This window comes from Lemur catta, chromosome 1 (genome assembly GCF_020740605.2).
Source record: "Lemur catta isolate mLemCat1 chromosome 1, mLemCat1.pri, whole genome shotgun sequence".
NCBI lineage: Eukaryota > Metazoa > Chordata > Mammalia > Primates > Lemuridae > Lemur > Lemur catta.
The window spans coordinates 215,073,711-215,095,484 of NC_059128.1; the positions used below are offsets into that span (position 1 = coordinate 215,073,711).

At 36.5% G+C, this 21,774-nt stretch overlaps 2 protein-coding genes across 3 annotated transcripts in view; both read left to right on the forward strand.

Annotated features, from left to right (window-relative positions):
• OSTN (osteocrin) overlaps window positions 1-10,780 on the forward strand; it is a 112,185-nt gene extending 101,405 nt beyond the window's left edge. The window contains exon 5 of the mRNA XM_045539939.1: window positions 10,713-10,780. The gene's annotated coding sequence lies outside the window, so the exon portion shown is untranslated. The remainder of the gene's footprint in view (window positions 1-10,712) is intronic.
• Window positions 1-21,774, forward strand: part of CCDC50 (coiled-coil domain containing 50) — a 72,844-nt gene that overhangs the window by 24,485 nt on the left and 26,585 nt on the right. For both annotated transcript variants that reach the window (XM_045539932.1, XM_045539935.1), the window contains exons 2-4: window positions 10,713-10,775; window positions 11,644-11,770; window positions 15,029-15,119. In XM_045539932.1, coding sequence (XP_045395888.1) covers window positions 10,713-10,775; window positions 11,644-11,770; window positions 15,029-15,119 — 281 coding nt within the window. The remainder of the gene's footprint in view (window positions 1-10,712; window positions 10,776-11,643; window positions 11,771-15,028; window positions 15,120-21,774) is intronic.

The following is a 21,774-nucleotide window of genomic DNA, read 5'->3' on the forward strand; positions in this document are numbered from 1 at the left end:
CCAGCAACTCAGAGCTGTTTACTATTTTGGGGCTTATAATTGGGGCCAATGGTTGGAAGAATGTCTGCAGTTTATAGCTGAGCATCTCTAAGAAGCTTCCTGTCTGCTCCTTTAGCCACTGATGGTGGTAAGGGTGGGGATTGGTTTAGGTGGTGGGATTGGTGGTGGTGATGTTCATGTCATCTTAGTCCCTGTGTATATAAACTTTGCTGGGGCTGAGAATGTAGAGGATTTGTCATTAGGATAAGATTCATTCATTTCCCCTGAATCCCATTTCTCTTCTACTGAGGCAATTTTATTAGAACTTTAAATAAAGAGAAGAGACTCTTCTTTACTATATTAGGGAGACATTTATTTTTTAGGGTGGAATAGAAATTTACATATATTATTGTTTCTTAGTTCAAATTGTCATTAATATCTCTTAGACACATTAGTCTAAAATTTATCAATACCCTATCTTCCCAAAGGGAAGGAAACTCATTGATGTTGGAAGGAGAGCCAGAGAGATGGGGCCAGGTGGTTAGGTCCCAAAGGGAGATTTTCCTCAGAATTTCCCACTGCAGGTACTACCTAGGGTTTTTCTGATAGGTCATTTATATAACACTGAGAAAGAAAGGAACTTTTTATTGCTTTTGTTTTATAGGAGTAAATACAGGCTGACTGTGATTGCTGAAGGTCCATTCTTGGGAGATAGGCAAAGTAAATTATGTCCCATCTTTTCTTGTTTGGGACCTGAAACCCACTTTCTGAATATATGTACCACCTTTACCAAAATTTAATTTCATCCTCGATTTCAAAGAACCTAATGTGCATTTATGTCATTTTAATTAGTTTTTAATAATACCACTCTTTTCTGATATACTGAAACACATACCCATTTCTTGCAGGAGTGTTTCTTTGAGCAGAAAGTTTTGGGGCCAGAAGAGGTGAATATTTGTTGGTTGATCTTGCTCAAGCCACTTTACTTCTCTGAGCCTTAATTTCCTCACAAATGAGGATGTTGATAAAACCTTTAATCTTCACGTGGTTAGGAGGAATATATGTGAAAGTGCATTGTAATCTACAGAGTGCTTTATAAATATCAGTGTGGTTGTCTGTGATTACCAAACTTTCTCAGGACAAAATGTGTCTCTGCAATATTTCCTTGTTCATAGAAGGTGTTTTCATGTGTATAGAACAAAGGAAAGCAAGCATAATTCCTGCTCTTAAAGCAATGAATGTTTAGTCCAACTGCTACTCATAGCATTTACATAAAAAGAATAATTCACAAAATTCCATGATTCTATAAAAGGGAACACAGGCATAGTTAAAAGAAATAGTCTCTAGTGAATGTATTATTAATCCAGGCATTTTTGTGTGGGTGGAAGCTTATAAAGATTGAATCATAGGAATTGTACTTCCAGAAAGTCTTGGGGTGTGGGTAAAAGAATGATGGAAGAAGAATGATTTTCTCACTTTTTTTCTAGTTTGTATAAAGCATTGGGAATGTGCACATTATTTGGATAATGTATGAAAGTGACATGTAGCCATTCCTTGAGGCAGGAGGTTCTGGATTTGGTTGGAATGAGGGGATTAGATGTGTACTCATTCTGCATACTTGACTGGAGGGAAAGAAGGAGTTCTTGCTAACAGGAGTGCAATTTAATTCTTCTTCAGAACTTTTAGACTTTTGAGCAAATTAGTTTAGCAAAATGTCCCCCCACTAAATTTTTTCTCACTAGTGTTGCCAGTATAAATATAGGTTAAGTTCTTGATTCTTGGCTAAAATTTGAGAATATGTTCATTTAGTGAAAGAGTAAACAAAATTCCTGGTGCCGTTAGGGGTGTGTATGGGGAGAGAGTATGTGTGGTGGGGTTGGGAGGGGACACTTCTATTTTTCTGTGAAAAAAAGTTAAAAGATAAGGGGATCCAAAGACTGTTTTTTATCCCATCACCTCTAAATCCGAATCACCTTCTGAAACAGGTTTCACAGAGAATATTTTGTTTCTGAATGAGGAAGAGAGAAACTTGCTTAAAATGAACTTTGTGAAGTAACAATCTTAAATACTGTGTTATGCGAAATATTCAGTCATTTACATTTTTCCTTTGTGGAAAGCTGAGGAGATCTTACTCCTGTACTGTTAATGACTAAGAAAAAAAAATTTAAATACTATTTTAGGACTTCAAATTTGTTATGATTGGGATGGAATTTTAGGAGACATTCACATCAGTGATACTTAGTTCTCTCTTTTGCTTTAAAATGTTAATCAGTAGAGTATACAAATTTAGTCTCTGTTTTCCTACTAATTCTCAAGGGGAGGGCAGATAAGGGTGTTATCTGTAAAAGGAGAACAAGTAGTTCTGCAAATACATTTACAGAAAGCCCCCACAGTTATTGGTAGAGGAGTGGGCTGTGCCTAGAGCTGTGGGGATAAAGTTGGCAAGCAGATGTACCTGAAAAAAGGTGTGTGAGGAGAAATAATAATAAGAAAACAAGAATAAGAGCAACATGGGGAGCAAATATAAGAAAAGGAAAAATGTAAGACATTAAATTTGGTCGGCTTGAGGTGGAATGTGGTGGTAATTATCAGATTTTCTTTTCTGCATGTCATGTATGCTGTGTACCAGGAATGCCTATGGCATAGAGAACCAATTTCTCAGGAAGGTGCATAGGGCCTTTCCTGTCTCACCTCTTGCTATGATTCGCTTTGGTGCTTCTGTGTTTCTAGAACACACAGAACTCCAGGACAGCCTATGCATTTTTGTCATAATTGGTCCCTTTGCCAAGAATGCTTATCACTTACTTATGTCCGTAGGAATTTTAACCTTCCTTTGAGATCTCTTTCATATGTTAACTACTTCAAGATTTCTTGACATACTCAGTTCAAGTCACCTCCGCTTCTTACACCTATCCTCAGTTCATAACAAGCCTCTTACTCTGGGACAGGCATTTTTATGTGCGTGGAAGCTTGTAAAGATTGAGCAACAGGAATTGTACTTTCAGAAAGTGTTGGTGTGGGTAAAAGAATGATGAAAGAGGAATGACTCTCTCACTTCTTTTCTGGTTTGATTAAAGCACTGGGAATGTGCACATTATTTGGATAATGTATAAAAGTGACATGTAACCATTCCTTGAAGCAGAACATTATGGATTTGGTCAGAATGGGGTGATTAGATGTGTACTCATTCTGTATGCTTGACTGGAGTGAAAAGAGTTCTTGCTAACAGGAGTACAGTTTAATGCTTGTTCAGAACTTTTAAACTTTTGAGCAGAATTAGGTTATCAAGTCTGCTCAAAAGGACATACAAGTTGTCCTGTCACTAGGACTGCTCCAATGTTTATACCTTCAAAGAATTTACTATAAGTCTGTAGTACCTTTATCAAATTATATTATGCCTTATTTACCTTTCTGTCATTTCTACTTCTTTGATGGCTTGGAAATGACTTATTCATCCTGAAATAGAGCTCAACACATTTATTGAATAAATGAGTGTTTGCAGGTGCATAATGTGCCATTTGTGTATTTAGGGAGGATCCACAACAAAATGAAAAGCATCGTTCTCTTCAAGGAAATGGGTGGGGAGATAAATATCTATAGCTATCTATCTATATCTCTCTCTATATATACCTATATATCTATATCTATCTGTCAGTCCTCCCCATTTCTGAGACCTGCTTGGCTTAATGAAAACTAATTCACTATATACTTATATGTATATACAGGCATACCTAGTTTAATTGTACTTTGCTTTATTTGACTTCACAGATACTATGTTTTTTGACACATTGAAGATTTGTGGCAACCTGGCCTTGAGCAAGTCTATTGGCGTTGTTTTTTAAAACAGCATAGCATTTGATCACCTCGTGTCTCTGTGTTACACTTTGATAATTCTCTCAATATTTCAAACTTTATTTTATTTTATTTTTTTCTGTGACGGAGTGTTGCTCTGTTGCCTGGGCTAGAGTGCCGTGGCATCAGCCCAGCTCACAGCAACCTCAAACTCCTGGGCTCAAGTAATCCTTCTGCCTCAGCCTCTCAAGTAGCTGGGACTACAGGCATGCACCACTATGCCCGGCAAATTTTTTCTGTATAGATTTTTAGTTGTCCTGCTAATTTCTTTCTATTTTTAGTAGAGACAGGGTCTCGCTCTTGCTCAGGCTAGTCTTGAACTCCTGACCTCCAGCAATCCTCCCGCCTTGGCCTCCCAGGGTGCTAGGATTACAGGCGTGAGCCACCATGCCCGGCCAAAACTTTTTATATTATTATTATATCTCTTTTGGGGATTTTGTGATCAGTGATGTTTGATGTTACTGTTGTAATTGTTTTGTGATTCCACGAACCGCATCCATATAAGATAGCAGACTTAATCCAATATTTTCTGTTCTGAGTATTCCACTGACCAGCCATCCCCATGTCTCTCTTTTTTTCCTTGGGCCTTCCTATTCCCTGAGATATGACAGTATTGCAATTAGGCCAATAATAACACTACAATGGCTTCTTCTAAGTGTCCTAGTGAAAGGATGAGTTGTACGTCCATCAGTTTAAATCAAAAACTAGAAATGATTAAGCTTAGTGAGGAAGGCATGTCAAAAGTAGAGGCAGGCTGAAAGCGAGGCCCTTGTGTCAAACAGTTAGCCCGATTGTTTATGCAAAGCAAAAGTCTTTCAAGGAAATTAAAAGTGCTACTCCAGTAAACACCCAAATGATAAAAAAGCGAAACAGCCTTATTGATGATAGGGAGAAAGATTTAGTGGTCTGGATAGAGAATCACACCAGCCAACACATTCCCTTAAGCCAAAGCCTAATCCAGAGAAAGGCTCTAACTCACTTCAATTCCATGAAGGCTGAGAGAGGTGAGGAAGCTACAGAAGAAAAGTTTCAAGCCTTCAGCAATTGGTTCATGAGGTTTGAGGAAAGAAGCCATTTCCATAACATAAAAGTGCAAGATGAAGCAGCAAGTGCTGATATAAAAGCCTCAGCAAGTTGCCCAGCAGATCTAGATAAGATCATTGATGAAGGTGGCTACAGTAAACAACAGATTTCTCAGTATAGATGAAATAGCCTTCTATTGGAAGATGATGCCATTTACAACTTCATAGCTAGAGAGGAACAGTGAATGCCTAGCTTCAAAGGAAAGCCTGACTGTCTCATTAAGGGCCAGTGTAGCTGGTGACTTTAAGTTGAAGTCAGTGCTCATTTACCATTTTGAAAACCCCAGGATCCTTAAGAATTATGCTCAGGCTACTCTACACTTGCCCTGTAAATGTAACAACAAAGCTTGGATGATAGCACATCTGTCTTGGGCATGGTTTACTGAATATTTTAAGCTGACTGTTGAGATGTACTGTTTGGAAAAAAAGATTTCATTCAAAATATTACTGCTCATTGTGTACCCTGTCACTCTAGAGCTCTGATGGAGATATACAAGAGATTAATGTTGTTTTCATGCTTGCTATCACAACATCCATTCTTCAGTCCATGATCAAGCAGTAATTTTGACTTTCAAGTCTTATTATTTAAGAAACATGTTTTGTAAGGCTATAGCTGCCATAAATAGTGATTCCTATGGACAATGTAAACTGAAAACGTTCTGGAAAGGCATCACTGTTCTAGATGCCATTAAGAACATTTGTGATAAATGGGAGAAGGTCAAGGTATCATCATGTACAGGAGTTTGGGAGAAGTTGATTCCAACCCTCATGGATGACTTTGAGGGGTTCAAGACGTTAGTGAAGGATGTATCTGCAGATTTGGTGGAAATAGCAAAAGAACTAGAATTAAAAGTGAAGCCTAAGGGTGTGAATTGCTGCAATCTCATGGCAAAACTTGACTCGATAAGGAATTGCTTCCTATGGATAAGCATAGACAGTGGTTTCTTGAAATGGAATCTACTCCTGGTGAAGATGCTGTGAACATTGTTGAAATGACAACAAAGGACTTAGAATATTACATAAACTTGGTTGACAAAGCAGCAGCTGGTTTTGAGAGGATTAACTCCAATTTTGAAAGAAGTTCTGTGGACAAAATGCTATCAAACAGCATCATATGCTACAGAGAAATCTTTTGTGAAAGGAAGAGTTGATTGACTTCATTGTTGTCTGGCTTTAAGACATTGCCGCCCCAGTCTTCACATCTTCCACTCTGATCCCTCAGCGGCTGTCAACATCGAGGCAAGACCCTCCACCAGCAAAAAGATTGTAACTCTCTAAAGCCCCGATGATTGTTAGAATCTTTTGGCAATAAAGTATTTTTAAATTAAGGTGTGTACATTGTTTTTTTACATTTAATGCTGTCACACACTTAATAGACTACAATATAGTATAAACGTGCACTGGGAAAGCAAAATTCATGTGACTCACTTTATTGCCATATTTGTTTTATTGTGGGGATCTGGAACCAAATCTGCAGTATTTCTGAAGTTGGCCTGCATTTGGATTAACATATCATTAAATCTCTTTCTTTTAATAGGAATGGAGAGAGGTTTCTAGTTTTTATATAATTTATTAAAATGACTGACAAATTTTATTAGTCTGTTATACTGTCATAGCAGCAGAGCTTAATTTTGTTTATGACGTTATTTTCCTTTTTCTTTGGAACTCTTGTTGTTTGACTTTATTGGCCAGTTTTTCTTCTTTCTATTAATGGACATTTCCTGACAGCTTACTGTATGCTACATACAGTACTAATTATGTGGAAAGTACAGAGATTACAGCAATAGAGTCTCTGTCCTGAAGAGTTTGCAACTGGTTAAGGTGCCTGCTGTGTGCTCAAATTTAAGGGCAAAGTGCATTTCTTTCTGTTAATACTCTTCTAAACAAATCAGAAGAGTTGCATGGTTTTTAGTATTCGAAAGAGACTTAGACACTATTCCCTAACTTTGGGAACATATCTGGGCAGAGAGGAGAGGCTGCAGGACTATTGAGGTCTGGGTGGGAACGAAGGAGAATAGTTGTGGAATTGGCTATAGTGAAGAAATTCACTTTAGTAGCAGGCTAGGAATAATACAAGACATTTTTGGGGTTGGCTTATGTCAAGGAGATTAGCCTGAGTTCTGGGTGAATGAAAGTGAACATAGGAGAGAAAAAGTTTGAAAAGTGGGAGGTTGAAAGCTCAGGTTCCAATGTTGTACCTTAAATGTGTCTGTAGGGAAAGGTGGTAAGATGAGTTTATGTTGTTTATCCTCAGTATATTATTTATATTGTTTATGTTAAAGTGGCATATGTTAGAGAAGGAGCAAAGTTCCATCCAGGCTCTAAACTTGGCCTGGCCTTAAAATATTTTCTGTAATTCCCAGTCTAGTTACTGATTTACAAAGTTGACTGGATGTGTGACTATTTTGCAGGTTGCATTAGAATACTGATGCAGGAAATAGCAGGCAGATCTTGAAAGGAACTAGAGTAGATTCAGAAGAAATTGTAGATTGGGCAAATAATATTTCATTATAAATGAGATTATATATTTGGAAGCCCTTAGTAAACCCCAAAGCACTATTCAGTGTATTTGACAGTATACTTCTGATAGTTGCTGAAGATCTTCTAGATCCTCTTCTAGCTCAGGCCCTGCTCATATCTTGTTTGTACCAATTCTGCCTCTGCAGTGAGAAGATTCAAGGTCAAATTGCAATAATTGAATATACTTAAGTCTTGCTGTTTAGATATTATGAAATAATTATGAGGAGTCATTAAGGTAATCAGTAATTCATAAATTCTTCATGCATGTTATATTAAACCATGTCTTCATGTTTGCGGTTTTAGTAATATATGCTATTGACAAAATGAAATAAATGTGAAACAAATTTTGTATTTAATCATATAATTTAAAATGTAATATTTAAAACATTACGAAAAGCACGGAAATAGAGAAACCCAGGAACATACCACCCACATTAAATAGATGTTAATATTTTGCCTTAATTGTGTCAGTCTTTTCTCTTTTTGGTTTTGAAGCAATAGCCTAGCATATGTAGCTAAAGCACTCATGCTTTTTTTCTCCCTCTAGAGATAATCACTATTCTGAATTCAGTTTGTGTCAGTGCCAGATATTTTAAAAAATATTTCTATTACAGGTTTATCTTTCCATAAACAATATATTTTATGTTTTTAATGTTTTGCTGATGAAAAATATAAAATTACTATAGTTCTTCACATGATTCTCCATTTGGAAAAATGCAGTGATTTTATGATTTTTTATTTTACTATGCATGACATTAAAAACATATATATTTTTGACATAACATTCTGATCTAATAACATAAATTGAAGTGGCTTTTAAACTTTTTTGACTGTAATCTACAGAATGATGTATATTTTGCATTTTGACCTAGTGCATATCATTTACGTGTGAGTATATTTATGTGATATGTGATATATAATACTGAAAAATAGTTTCTCCAAACCATAGTCTCCTGTACTCTGTATGATATGGAGTCATCCCTCAATATCTATGGAGGATTAGTTTCAGGACACAACCCCCAACCCCAACCCCCATGGATACCAAAATCCGTGGATGTTCGAGTCCCTGATGCAAAATAGTGTAGTATTTGCATCTGCATTTCCAACTGTGTACTCTAAATCATGTCTAGATTACTTATAATACTTAATACAACATAAATGCTATGTAAATAGTTATACTGTATTTTTTAGAGAATAATGACAAGAAAAATGTTTGTACATGTTTAGTACAGCTACAGTTTTTTTGAATATTTTTGATCTGTGTTTGGTTGACTCCATAGATGTAGAACCCCTGGATATGAAAGGCCAACTGTATTCTCTTATTTTCTAGCTTATTCATTTTTAAAATGCTTGTCTCTGACTTATTAAATTGATTTTTAACCTAATAATAGGTTGCCACCCATGGTTTGAAAAACATTAATCTGAGATTAATCTCAAAAATTGATCTAATCATAATTAATCTAAACTTAAGTTGATTTTAATATATAAACATGAGCTTTTCTAATATAATAAAGATGCTTCAAATAGTAAGGCAATGTGTTAAAATAACATTCTTTTACATAAGACTTGATTATATTCATTTTAGCTAATTCATTCTGAATGTTTTCTATAAATGAAATCCATTTAAAAATGAGATATTAATTAATTGAAGTGTTTAGAAAGGACATATTGATCAGTATAGAATACCTTCTTTCAGTCCATTGTAGCTGTGGTTTACTTGGAGGTAAGGAGGGCTGTCATAGTGTCAGGGAAGGGAGCCCTTGTTGGCTCAGGGATTGACCTCCAGCTCCTAGCCCTGTCACCAGTGAACTGTATCTAGCCTTAATAAGTTCTTTTTTCCTTCTGGTCCTCTGTTTCCTCACCTATTAAATGAGGGTGTTACCTAGCTCATCTTGAAAGTACTTTCATCCTGTGAAATATAAGATAACTAGCACCTGGGCCACAAGCTGTTAAAATTTGTCGAGACTATAGCTGATGAAAAAGAACAAGGTTTTCTGTTGGAAATACTGGTTTTGCAGTTGCATTTGAGAAAGGGTTAAACAGATCGTGTTCAGTTTACTGTGGTTTTGGCGCAGGAATTATTCATCCATAATAAAATCTTTTCAAAATAATCTTGACATCCCCAAGATCTCCCTACCTTTTTGTTGCCTTATCTCTCAGTGAGGGACAGGACTGTGGATGTATATGTGAATATATGTAAGTGCTGAGAATGGCAAAGCAATGTTCTTCATTTTGTTTCAGTTAAATGTTCTCATAAGCAAATCCAAAACTACAGAAAGAAATCTATACTTCCATAAGCTCCAGGGGACACTTCATGAGTCCCACACATTGAAGTATTCTGAGGCTTTTGAGAATTTTCCTTTTTAATGTAAATTATGTGTTTGTAATAGAGTGAAAACATATCACCTAAACTACGTGTCCTTAAAATGGCACTTTTTATGAGTCCTTCATGTTTTGTTTGGTTGTATGTGTCTTTTAAAAAGCAGCAGTTTAAATTGCAGTTTGGGGTAAAATGGACCTTGGAGACCATCTCTTCCCATTTTGCTTTTAAAAAACAGGGCAGCAAATGTTCTTGCTTACATCTCCAGATAGAGGCAAAGTTAGGGGCAGATGCCTGGCTTCCTCCAGGTTTCTCATTTTCTTTAGGTTTGTAGATTATTTGGGACTAGCCCTAGCCTTAAAGGGACCTGCAGACCCACTTCTAACTCATGTCCCAGGGGTAGACCCATTAAAGAATGTGATTATTTTTAGAGTAGAGATCTGCTCCCACCTGAGGGACCAGTGAAGGCGGGTTTTTCCATAAGGAAGAGCCAAGATAGGCTGGGAGAGAACATTCTCAACCATGGATGGCTGAGGCATAGGTTAGATTTCTTTTAACTCCTTTGAACATGTACGGACTCAGCTGTCTCTCAACAGCAATATGCAAAGCATTGTCCACTCTTCTGTTATTTCAGCAGTACTTCCCCACCCCTTGTAGAAGTGCATTGGAATTTCTGGACTTACGGTTTTTGATTCTGTGGTAAATAGTTTCACCTTGGCCCAGGGGCCAGATCTAATAATTATTTTATGATTCTCTGTGCTTGGCACTGAGCGGGCATTATGTGGATTTTTGTGAATGGAGACTTCATACTTGTCACTATTTTATGCATTGCAAGTTATAAAATTGATCATCCTGAAATAGTAGGATTGATTTGTGAAGTAAACAAAATCCTTTTCTTTATATGTTAAAATACTACTAATGAATCTTTCTGTTTGCTCTTTCTCCCTAATCCCCTGCAGTATGTCGAGATTTTGCTGTCTTGGAGGACCACACCTTGGCTCACAGCCTGCAGGAACAGGAGAGTGAGTAATGACCCTCATTTGTGCTGCTTCAGTTTTCTTTTTTTAGTGGTAGCTTGAGGCTGGTTTCTTAGGGTTAGAAAGGAGAGAAAACAGTCACCTGGTTACACTGTCCATTCATCCTGAGGGATTTGTCTAGGCAAGTGATGCCTGAGTAAAGAATGAAGTTTTGGATGTTTTGAAGTAAGACAGGCTGCTAGGGATTATAAGACTGCTGGGTATATAGGAGGAAAAGAGGGGTTTGAACTTTTCCCTTGCCTTACTGTTATAGGAGGGAGACACTGGTTGTAGATGTATCTGGGGTCCATGGAAGGCTGGCATAGGAATCTATTCCTGCCCCTAGAATAGGGACTTGAACATCTCTTCCTGGCAACTCTGGCATCTAAATTAGATCACATTTTATATTTTTCTGAATATTTATGCATTGTACTGATGGAAAGTAAATCTAAGTTATATGTGTTATCTAAAAGTACTTTTTTGTGAATATGTGATTTGTGAATCAATAATTCATATGTCAGTATAAAAATTAAGTATTGAATAATGCAGTGAATAAATAGAGTAGCAACATATGTGGTATTATAAAGAGCACTGGCCCTGGCTTTAGAGTATTTGTGTACAAGTCATGGTGCTGCTACTTTTTTGCCATGTGACCAAAGGCAAATTGCTTAATATCTTTGGACCTCTTTGTACTTAATGGAAGAATGGGGTAATAATTCCTGTGCTGCCTATTACACAGTGTCGTTGAGATTATAAAATGAAGTGATGGATGTGAAGCTCTTTTTAATGGCAAAGCTTTTCTTAATTTTATTATGAAATTTATTACTAACAAGCCAAAACACTGTAATTCCTCTCCTCAATTTTTCTGTCCCAGTCGAGCATCATTTGGCATCAAACATTCAGCGGAACCGTTTGGTCCAGCATGATCTCCGGGTGGCTAAGCAGCTCCAAGAGGAAGATCTGAAAGCCCAGGCTCAGCTTCAAAAGCGCTACAAAGACCTGTGAGGATTTGGGGAGTGGGGGGTAGTAATGTCAGGATTTAGATTATAAATCCTATAGTGGCTATCTAGTAGTTTTCTTTGATTTGAAGAATTTTCTTTGTTGTTGGAACACTAGGTTTTGGGACATGTAGATTACGGTGTGAACTCCAACACTTTTAGCTGTATGATTTTGAGCCAACTGGTCAACCTCTCTGATTGTATTTTCCTTATCCATACATAACATGGGGAAAATAATCTCTATCCGTTCTGCTTCATAGTTTGTTTGGGGGATCCAGTGAAGTAATGGACATCAAAGAACTTTATGAGTTGTATTGGATTCCCTTCATTATTTCCTAGCTGTGCTTGTTGTTCTTACTTTCCTTGAGTCCCTTCTCTGTAGACAGCAGAATGTTCTGGAAAGCTCTGAATTGTACACCCAGTTCTTTTCATAATTCAGTGTCTGGCAAAACTTCTCTCTCAATCTCCTCCTTTAATAAATAAATGAAAATCATCGTTTCTAAGGTTCCTTTCAGCACAATGGCTTTTTGCTCTTTTTCAATCTGTTAAAGCTCCCAGTGTACATGTCTTTGAGAGTGAGTGGCTCTCAGCCTAAATCTCTCATGGTAGACCTAACCATAAGATCTATGTTCAGGAGGAAGGGGTAAAGGAGAAATGAAGGGATCCCTTAATTTACTTGAGTATCATGTTTAAATAAAACAAGAAGGCCAGCTATTTTTGCTGCCTTTGAAGAAGAGTTTGTCTTTCTGTTTACTATTAATATTTGTATAGAGGAGAGGACTTTATTCATCATTTCATTAAGCTTCCTTATTTTGAAAATAAATACCTTTATTGACTGATGCTAAACCTGGAACATACAAAAGTCACTGGAGACGAGAGATATGAGCAAGACATAGCCATTGCCTTTAAGGGTCCCAGGAAAGCATCCTGAGCATACTATGTATCTGGAGATACAAGCGTGTCCCTGAGAATCGAATTGTAAATTTCATGCCTATGAAGAGAGAAGAGACTGGGAAAAGCTTCACAGAACAGGTGATATGTTTAATATGAAACTTGAAGGTTTATTAGGAGTTTATAGTGATAATGGGGAAAACCCTTCTAGCCAGGAGGAGTAGCATGCATAAGGGCAGCAGGTGAAAGGACATGGAATCTCGTGTTAGCTGCAAGAAGTTCAGTGTTGCTGGAGTGGAGAATGTGAGTAGGAGCATAAGTAGGAGACAAGGCCAGAAAAGTAGTCAAAAGCTGGACCAAAAGTGTCACATAAGTTATGTTAAGGGATTTCGTTTTCAAAGATTTTATATTATGAGGAATAGAGAACCATTGAAAAAGTTTTAGGTTTTTATTTTGGACCCATTCTGGGGACTGGGTGGTTAAAGACTCGGAGGGGGCAAGATTGAAGGCAGCTATTGAGCACTGGTCAAATTAAGAGATAATAAGTCTTGAATTGAGGACAGTGGTGACAGAGATATAGAGAAAGGAGGGAGATGATGAGGCCTAAAGTTGAAGGTAATAGTAACAGACATATAAAGAGGAAGAGACAGATTTGAGATGTTTTGAGACTTGGTGTTGCAGAAATTAAGGTGAGAGCTACACCTAGAATGTTCTAGAATTCTAAATTGGTACTCTTTACATTATTCACAAATCTCTGTTAGGAAGACCAGTTCAGAGGTTAATATAGAAGTTTTAGATCCTGAATTAGGATAATAACAGTGTGTAATGAGGTTATTCAGAGATTATGAATACAAACCATTGTAAAATATAAATCAGGAGTTGGAGAATGATATTTTATAGGTTTTAAATGAGAATAACCAAGTATTACTATTTCTGCCTGGGATTCCAAGGTTTTGAAAGTGTTCCTGGCTGAAATAAATAAGTTATAAAGGAAGTCTTTCAGTTTTTACTCCCCGGCAATCTTGAAAGCTGGACTTCCTAGGAAGAATGAAATGCTACAGTGTTTAATGAACTGGAACCTTTTACTTAATCTGGGTACTGGGGCTGCCGTCCAAAGTTAGGCCTACTAATTGTTTACTACTCCTTTCTCAGTTTTGCTTTCTTAGGATTCTGTGTAATTAGCTGACTGAACCAGAGCTGATCCTTCTTGGAAATATGGTTTGAAATCAATAAACTCAGCTGAAACCTATTTTCTGTACCAGGAGATATATATATCTTCTGTGTCATTTGTGACCTTTAACACTTCATTTGGGTTTACCTTCTCTGCTGTGCTTCTGCTTTCTCCCCATTTATTATCACCTTGGATGTAGTTAGTAGTCACTTCTATATACATTTTATATTAATTTGGGAGATCAAGGCAGAGAAGTCTTTGAAAAGGGATTTTTAATTATTGTAAGTGAATAAAAAGAGGGACTGTAAACAGAAATTGCTCTGAGTAAATTTTTGTTTATTTTAGTTTCTTCGGTTTGAATGAATAAGAATCCTAGAATACAAGACTTGTAATATGAAGTTATTAAGTCTAAAATTTTTTATAGCATATAAAGTGGCAGGAGAGGGCATGATACAGTTATCAGTGAGAGGGACAGGACCAGAAATCAAGTCTGCAGAGTTTTGTCCAATGATTTTCCTACTGATTCTAAAAAAGTCTTGCTTTTTCTTGCTTGTGCTCTTTGTCTTATATTCTCTTGTTCTCTTTTTTCCTTGTGTGTGCAGAGTGTTAAAAAAACTGGCATTAGCCAGAGAGGCTTCTACTGGAGACCAAAGCTGTGGAATATACACTGATATTTTTCCCCCTTTTAAAGTATCATTTTTTTAAATATTCCTTGTGGAAAGTGAGAAAAAAATACAGATAATTAAAATATTTATAAAAATCATTTTAAATTCTTAGCAGCCATCTCCAGGTGACCATAGTATAATTGACATTTTAGTGAGTGCACTCTTAAACTTTTTTTGTGCACTTTGTATTGGGATATTTGTGTACGTTAATCTCATAGTCTATATGCCTTAGCAGAATCTCGAGAAAACGTGTCTTTCCTATATGGAGCTTTCCATTGTAGTATGTGGAGATCAGATTTTAGCTCTGCCACATATTTTCTTTGTGATCTTGGGGAAATGATTTAACTTCTCTGGCCCTCAGTTTTCTCATCTGTAAAATGTGACAATATCAATCTCTTTGCATCTTTATCTTGAGGATTAAGTGAGGTAAAAATATGGACTTTTCATAGTGAGTATTCAATAAATTATTTTTATTTTTAGGAAAAATTATTCCTTATTTTCTTTATTCATGTTGTTTTTACCTTTGCTTTTTAGTGAACAACAAGACTGTGAAATTGCTCAGGAAATTCAGGAGAAGCTGGCTATTGAGGCAGAGAGACGACGCATTCAGGAGAAGAAGGATGAGGTACAACTTAATGTCCCTCTACCCCACAGAGAAAGGGGTGCTTAGCTCTGGAGGAAATATTTTTTGTATTCATGGGCTCAATGAGGGGTTGCTGGATGGGCAGCAGAACTCTCCTTATTTGGGATATAGTAGTTCAAGCATTTTCGTCTGTGGACCACTGTTTTTTCCCTGTTGATCACTTGCATAAGCGGTAAAGTCTTGAGAGATGATAATTGATAATTTGATGCAAGGCATGAATTAGTTTTCCTAGGACTGCTGTAACAAATTACCACAAACTTGGCTTACCACAACAGTAATTTATTGTCTCATAGTTCTGGAAGCTAGAAGTCTAAAACAAGGTGTTGGCAGGATCATGGTACCTCTTGGGAAGGATCCTTTCTTGCCTCTTCCTAGCTCCTGGTGACTCCTGGCAGTCTTTGGCATTGCATGGCCTTCTTCCCTGTGTGTATTTTTGTATTCTCTGGTATTCTTGTAAGGACCTGCCCTAATCCAATGGGACTTCAGTTTAACTAATTATATCTGAAAGACCTTATTTCCAAATAAGGTTACATTCTGAGATTTGAGTAGAAATGAATTTTTGGGAGGTACTGTGCAGCTCACTATGAGACGTCTGTCCCTGGCCTATTCTTGCAGTGTTAGAGAGAGTAGATCTTGACTGCAGCCTTAACAGTCCCTGTGAGAGACCAGGAGTTGGCATTGCTCTCACTCTTTCTCTTTTTTTTAATGGTTTCCTTTCCTATGATCTGTTGGCTCAAAAAAACTAATCTGTTCGATTCTGTATATATTTTTAAATTATATTGTTTTTAAAGCTAAAAATGACTAAAATTAGCAATAGTATGTTTGGTTTATGAGAAAACTAGAATTTATAGTTAACTATTATTTCCTTTTAAGTTTTTCAGCACTTCTTATAAAATTCATTTCAGTTTGCATCAATTCTATGTCTATCTTCTTTCATACCTATTACGCTGTTCTTGGCCACTGACTTGATTTATAAAAGAGAAGAAAATAATTTATCATTTTTAATAGTAGGGTAACCATATGATTTGTTATGTACCCAGAAACACTTTTGAGAGTTAAAGGGGATGCTGTTAATAATTACATAAACTGGGACTGTACTGGATAAACTGGCACTTGTGATCACCCTATTAAGTAAATATGATCATAGTCATCAGTAAACTAGCATACATATTCTGCTACTCCCACTGAGCCACCCTTGTTCCTACAAGACTTCTTGTTCAATGCCACATGAGTGAGAGACAGCTGGTGTAAATGTATTTACTTTTATCTTTGAGAAACAAACCATGATTATGTGATAACCAGAACTGCAAGTAAGAATTAGGGATTATTTTTGACCCTTTCTATTATCAACACAGGAGGCTTTTTCTTACTACATAATGTGTTGCCTCTCTGTAGAAAAGACTTTGCTTTGGTGATGAAACTAGGAACTGAAAGCGTCTATTTTAAAGATAACTGAGTAATGAAGTTGGCTTCTTATAAATGCTGCTGGTCTCCTGTAGTCCTATTTCCTCATTTAGGGAAAAACAGGATAGAAAGAGAAACCAAAACACTTTATTTTAGGCATGTAGAATCTAAATAGTAATCACAATAAGTAATCTCATGGTAATATTATATAAAGTAAGCAGTGTGGTGATTAATTCCATTTTTCAGATGTTGAAATTAAGCATTAAAGAAGTTAATGATTGGTCCCAAGTTAAAATAAGATGCTGCAGAAGTGTCTGTACAATTTCTGACTGACTGCTTCTGACTTATACATACTGTGGCACAACATAAAACATATGGGCCTTGGAATTAGACTGACTTGGGTCTGAATTTTAGCTCTTTAACTTGTGTGACTTTCAGCATCTCACTTGATGCAGAACCTCAGGTTCCAAAATGGGCAAATCATGATAGTTGTACATAGCCTAAAGGGCTGTTGTGAGGCTTAAATGAGATCATATATATGAGGCATCCACTATGTGTTAATAATTGCTCTTTTCTTTTTGCTTTCTTGCCAGGTGTTTTTCTCACAATTCTGCCCCTTTTAACAACCCTGATTTCTCTTACAGAGAGATACATGCTAGCTAGATAAGAAAGGAGAAAATTACTCAAGCTTAAATGTGTTCCAATATGGTGTGATTTGAGAGGTCTTCAAGTGTTTATTTGCCTTTATAGGCCCCTCATGAGCTTGACCTCCACTACTATTTGACCTACTGACATGTTCCTCCTTCCCCAATAGAAAACCAGTTGTGGAGGTTTAATGACTAGACTAGCATAGCCTTTGAAAACTTCATTCAGACTTTTTGACTTTTCAACTCATGCTTAAGATGAGAAGGTGGCTACTGTGCCAAGACACTCTTTTATTGTAGAAAAATGTAACTTTCAGCTAACTAGTATGTTGTTAATATTAAATGAACAAAATGTGCACGAGTAAGGTTTGTCATTGAAGGATGTATGAAAATGCTTGTTTATTTTAGTCCATTGGAAACAGGATGCCTAAAAGACAGAGGAGACTAAGACTGAGACGATAGTGCTAATTCTTCTAACCAGCTTTTAAAAAAGCATTGCCTGTTTGTTACTTACAAACTGTTCAAGTTCTTTTTTTCCCCCTCTCCTCTCTGCCTTTTGCTTCCCTGTAGAGTTTGCTCAGTTAATAAGTTCTTACTGAGCAGCAGGCTGTGGAAAATTCCTCTCTGGATTTTTACCCGAATGTCTTTTAGAGATTTGGGGGGTTAACTTTCTTGGGTTGTTTATAACCCTGAAAAATAACTGATTGTAGACACCAAGGCCCCTTTCCTGTTGGGACAGAGGTCTTTTATTCTGAAAAACATTGTGCTTCTGCATGAAAAGTAGTGGAATTATACAACTTTGTGTGGGTGAATTAGCATTTCTACCTTTGTTATGATATAATTTTATTGTGTTTGTTAACAGAACACAGATGTAAGAAAAGTAGCATTTCCATGCAAGGAGACAGATGTGGAAAGGCTAAAAAAGAAAGAAAAATTTTTTTTGTCATCTTATTTACCGTCTCTCTTTTTTTGTATTTCTTTCTTTTTTTTTAATTTCAGGATATTACGGGGGTAAAAACATTTTTGGTTACAACTAATGACTTTGCCTCACCCAAGCCAGGGCTAGAGGTGTGCCCTTCCCCCATACAATGTGCACCGCATCCATTAATTGTGAGTTTACCCTCCACTACCCCCCAACCTGACCAAAACCCAATGAATATTATTACTACCATTTGAGCACCTTAGTGTTGATCAGTTGTTTTTCCATTCTTGTGATACCTCGCTTTGAAGGATGGGCTCAAGCGCTATCCAGGATAATATAAGAGGTGCTAAATCACCATTGTTTTTTGTAATTGAGTAGTATTCCGTAGTATACATATACCACATTTTATTAATCCTCTCATGGATTGAAGGGTACTTGGGTTGTTTCCACATCCTTGCCAATAGTGAATTGTGCTACCATAAACATTTGAGTGCAGATGTCTTTTTTTATAGAATGTCTTTTGTTCCTTTGGGTTATTTACTGTCTATCTCACTGTCCTGTCTTTGTTTCTTTCTTTTTATTTATTTATTTTATTATTATTATTATTATTATTATTATTGTTTTTTAGAGATACGGTCTCACTCTGTTGCCCAGGCTGGAGTGCAGTGGCATGATCACAGCTCACCATAACCTCAAACTTCTGGGCTTAAGCCATCCTCCTACCTCAGCCTCCCTAGTAGCTAGGACTACAGGCACATGCCTGGCTAACTTTTTTTATTTTTATTTTTTGTAGAGACTGGGTTTCACTGTATTGCCCAGGCTGATCTCGAACTCCTGGCCTCGAGATCTTCCTGCCCCAAGTGCTGGGATTACAGGTGTGAGCCACTGTGCCTGGCTCTTTTTATTTTTTAAACTCTTTTACTTAATGTCTTGAATGTAGTAGTTGAATTCTGTCTAGGCTCCCTATTGAAGGAGCTTGTAGCCTTTAGGAATACTGGACTGTAGGAATTTGTGACTAATAACAGTGGATTAATTCTTAATTTCATTGGGATCTTTCTTTTCAGACACAGCATAAGCATTTGTTAGTGTTATTTAGTGAGAGCCAAGGAATGTGTTTAGTTGATTTAACTTAGTAAATAAAATTCTAAGTTTGTGTGTATCTGTGTGTGTGACTGTGTATAGATATATGTGTGTGTGTGTGTACCAAGGTTTAAATATATGTGAATGTACAACTATTTTAGGGAAAAACTTTTTTCCTTCTTAAGTAAACATTAACATAGCAAACATGTCATGAAAAGTTTGTAGTGCTAGTCCAGCAATTTGAAGCTATTTATTATATGAACTGTTCAGGGATAAATTTTGTAATCAATTTACAGTAAAAAATGAATCTAGTGTGAACCATGGTATTTATTCATAGCCCCCATACTGTGATTAGAATTTCATGTTCTGAAAGAATATTTATATATTCTTTGGCAATATTTAGAGACCAGCTCAAATAGCCATATATGTTAGCTATTAAAAATTTTCCTCCATTTAGGCACTTTAAAAATAACATTTATGCATATGTAGGCCAGATGGCTTATGCCTATAATCCTAGCACTCTGGGAGGCTGAGGCAGGAGGATCTCTTGGGGTTAGGAGTTTGATACCAGCCTAACCAAGAGTAACACTCTATCGCTACAAAAAATAGAAAAATTGGCCAGGCATGGTGGTGTTCCCCTGTAGTCCCAGCTACTCAGGAGACTGAGGCAGGAGGATCACTTGAGCCCAGGAGTTCACGGGTTCAGTGAGCTGTCATGAAGCCATTCTACTTCAGCCAAGAGAATGAGACTCTGTCTCAAAAAAAAAAAAGTTTATATATATATATATATATATGTAAAACCAGAAAGGGAAGTGGTGGGAGGGTTGAGAAAATTCTTTCTCTCTCTTTTCCTAGTTATATTGATATTTTACATTCATAGAATTGGTATTATCCTATTAATATATTCCTGGTTTTGTAGGATAATCCTTTTGGGATTATACCTGGCTTGAGATCTCTACTGAGTTAGATGTCAATTTATTAATTGCTAATTAATGTTTAAAAAGCTAATGGAATGATTTTCTTTTTTTTTTTTCTTTCTGATAGTCTTTTGATAATTGTATTTTTAGGTCTTCTTCTGGTTATTTTTAAACTCAGGATTTTCATTTTGAAAACCACTGCCATTGTAGGATAGAAGTGAAAACTTTAAGGGAGAAGTAACCCTGATAGATTGAGCATCTGTAATCTGAAAATCTGAAATCCAAAATGTTCCAATGAGCATTTTCTTTGAGTATCATGTCAGTGGTGCTTCAGAAAGTTTTAGATTTAGGAGCATTTTGGATTTTGGATTTTCAGATTAGGAATACTTAGCCAGTAAACCATAAAAATACCCCACAGAACCCAACACCATGTTTCAGTAATTTGTCATCTATTTGGGGAAGATGTGCAGGGCTCTTCTGTGCTTCACCACACCTCATTTATATTAATGCCTCTCTTAGAGCCCTCCCTCATCTTTGCATGTCTTACATTATGGTAATCGTTTTGCTTTTAACACTTAGTAAATAAGAACTTTAAGAATATTGACCGTATAACCAGTTCCCTGCTGGTCTGTAGCATGATGTTTGTCCCATTGAAGGGAATCAGTGAATCTATGTTTTCATTAAAATTACTTTCCTCTAGCATTCTAGAGATCCTTAACTGTGCCCTTTCTTATGGTTGTAGTTTCAAATTTTCCAGAGTTGGGTGAGCTTGGATAACAGAAAAGGGAGAGGTGAGATACAGTGGGTAAATTCCTATTCCAAATGTCTTTACTAGAAAGTTTTTTAAGGAACAGGGTTATTTTTCCATATTAACCCAAAGTAAGTCCACCTGATTAGAAAATAATTAAAAATGATTTTGAAGGGGCTTAAGAGTTCTTTTAGATTTGTTTTCCCAAGTTATGTTATGTAGGACATTAATTCTATAAGGTTTTTTTTTTAATGTAAAAAGAGGCTTCTTTCATAAAGTAAATTTGGAAAATCCTAGGTTAAAAGAGGAGAACAGGTTTCTTTTCTTTTATCAAAGTTTTAAAATATGCCGATGTATATTTTAAAGAGTTAAATATGGCACGTGCCTTCTGTTGAATGCCATGTTATTTTGGAGAACCTTTTGGGACCTGTGTTCCCAGGAACAGACCTTGGGAAGTGCTGTTCTGGACTAACTGTGACCAGCATAGAGGCTGAGGACCAAGGAGGTTGTTTTTGTCAAAGGTGACTAAGCTGGTTAGCTATATCCAAGTACTGTGACTAATAATTGCCATCTTTAGCTTGTTTTAGGGGAAATTATTAATACTTGATGTTGAAATCATCTAACTGAACTCATTGCACCATAATGGTGGAAAGCAGCTAGGAGAACTGACTTGTGCTAAACCCTAGCTGTAATTTAGTCGCAGTTTTCCATTGAATGTTTTATCCTTTCCTTCCTCAAGCCTAGCAAACCTTTTCTCCTTACTGGAATAGAAGCTCACTCAAAAAAGAGCTGAGAGCTTAGAATAGTGAAAAGGTTTGGGTGCTTAAGTTATACAACATATTATAATGATTATTATTTTTCTAGTTAATTAAAAGTACTTCCTTTGACTAGCCAATACGTAATGAAGAAGGGGCATAATTTT